The sequence below is a fragment of the Echinops telfairi genome, unplaced genomic scaffold (assembly GCF_000313985.2).
Source record: "Echinops telfairi isolate 266 unplaced genomic scaffold, ASM31398v2 ScPeMD7_18;HRSCAF=68, whole genome shotgun sequence".
Lineage (NCBI taxonomy): Eukaryota > Metazoa > Chordata > Mammalia > Afrosoricida > Tenrecidae > Echinops > Echinops telfairi.
In genome coordinates, this window is record NW_022103915.1 from 31,397,459 (window position 1) to 31,399,760 (window position 2,302).

Consider the following 2,302-nt stretch of genomic DNA (forward strand, 5'->3'; position numbering starts at 1 on the left):
ACCTGAAAGGTTTTGAGGTTTGAAACCTCCTGCCGTTTCATGGGAGAAAGATATAACAGTCTGTTTCCATAAAAATTACAGCCTTGAAAACCCTATGGGGTAGTTCTGCTCTATCTTACAGGATTAATTTGAGTTAGGATCAGCTTGATTGCAATAGTTATTTATATTCAATACTTAAAATTACTTAATTGTAACCAAATACAATTAGCTAAATTGAAAACTAAGTCCAAATAAGAATGGAAGAAAATGAAATCAAACATTGTGTACAAAATCTACTAGAAAAAAGTTTGATCATGGGTACCAAGTTTGTTTTGAGCTAGGCAGTATATAAAGTGTTTTAAACACATTTTGACATTTTAGCCTCTTAAGAATCCTATCCCAGTAGTTTCAGATGAGAAAACAATGGTTCAAAATGTTAAGGGAGTGGGGGTGGGGGGTGTTAATTAATTAAAATTTACTTTTAATTAATTAAAAGTAAAGCAAAATTTTAAAAAAGAAGTCAAGAAACCATGCAGAAATGTTCCCAATCATTAGCTATTAGAGAGATGCAAATCAAAATGAGCTATCATTTCATGCTGACAATAATAACAATGACCAAAAAATAGAAACAACAAATGCTGGCAAAGGTGTGATGGATTGGAAACTTCCTGCTGTACTGCTATTAGGAAGGTAAAATGGTACAAATCACTGTGGAAAATGGTTTGGCATTTCCTGAAGAAGTTTGAAATAGAGATATTATATAATCCAGCAATCTCACAAATTTTTTGAAGCCCCATCGTATATAAAAGAGCATATTTACAGCATCTAGCACAATGCCTGCTGCCCTGGAAATGAAAAAAATCTGCAGTTCTAATAGATGTCTTCCTTTTTTTTCAGGTTTCCTAGAGGAGCCCTAGTTACAGTCTCAGAAGCCCCCAAAGGCATTCTCCCCTGTCCTATACGGTCACCGTGAGTCAGAATCAAATCGATGGCAGTGAGTTTGGTTTGGTTAGGTGTCCCATGAACTGTTAAGAAATTTCAAATTTCTTTGAGGAAGTATTAATTAAAGTCATAACACATCACGAATAAAGGCCAATTTTGGAGAAGAAAGGAGTATCATCAATTACTTAATGATTAATGTAAACAGATTTCCAGGGCTGTAGTTACAAAAGGATTTGAAGGCAATGATATAATCCTTAAAAACAGAGAAAGAAGAGATTTGAGCTTTTACTCAGAAGCAAAACTTCACTAGATAAGCAAGATATTACTTACACTTTTGAAGGAAGCTGCAAATTCAGCAACACCAGGTACTAAAAAGAAGGGAGGGAAAGCATGCATTATTTAATACTTATTTAAGTATTTGGGTGCTTTAGGCATTGAATATTCACATACTAAGAAAACAACCTTGCCTCGCCTTCAATGATGAGCTTTGATTTTGAAATAGGGAGAGTAATCAATAACTGTAACACTGTTTACAGAAAGAGACCAGGTGCTATGGAAGGAAAACAAAATCAGAGCAAGTAGGCAGAAAAGGCTTCTCAGAAAACCAAACTCACTGACACAGAGTGAATTCCAATTCCCAGGGACCTTATCTGTTCTTCAGTGCTATCCATGTCCACAGTAGTAGACAGTCGCATCTTTCTCTCACAGGGTCTAGTAGGCTTGAACTGCCAACCTTAGACCTTGTGCTTACCTGACAGTGCCACCAAAGGGGTGCTTCAATTGAACCTGTTAGGACTGGTAGCTAGCCAGATTGGAGGGTAAGGAAATACAATAGCTTTTACTAGAAAATTTCTATCTAATTGCTTTTCAGTATGCTTTCAATTCAATTACTTATTTAAAAGTCCCATAGAAATATAGAGGAATAACTATATTAAAGAGCAGTAAAATCAAAATCAGGTGCTTAAAAATGAACTAATGTTCAATCAAAGACCAGTAATATCCATAAGTGGCAAGTCTGTGAGGACTTGAGCACCCTCAGACACAGCCATCTTCCCCATGCACAGAGATCTATGTAAGGACAGTCACCGCTAAACCGCTAGTGGAATAAATAAATGGCTATAACTTAGGCTTGCAAACAGAGTATGAACGCATAACTTATGCCTCATCATAAAATTATTTAAAAGGAAGGAAGGAATGATCCAGACATGTTGTTGCTGAGTGCCACCAAGTTCTTCTGACTCACAGCAACTCAGCTGTCCTCTATGACGCAGACCATCAGGTGCGCTGCCCATGGGGCCTATGGATCTAAACTGGCAACTTTTCAGTCAAAAGGCAAGTGATTAGGAAAAGTGGGTTAAGGGAGACCTCAGACAGTGTAAGA

At 36.9% G+C, this 2,302-nt stretch overlaps 1 protein-coding gene across 1 annotated transcript in view; it reads right to left on the reverse strand.

The window, feature by feature from the left end:
• LIN52 (lin-52 DREAM MuvB core complex component) overlaps positions 1 to 2,302 on the reverse strand; it is a 118,245-nt gene that overhangs the window by 108,490 nt on the left and 7,453 nt on the right. The window contains exon 3 of the mRNA XM_004698711.2: positions 1,252 to 1,289. Coding sequence (XP_004698768.1) covers positions 1,252 to 1,289 — 38 coding nt within the window. The remainder of the gene's footprint in view (positions 1 to 1,251; positions 1,290 to 2,302) is intronic.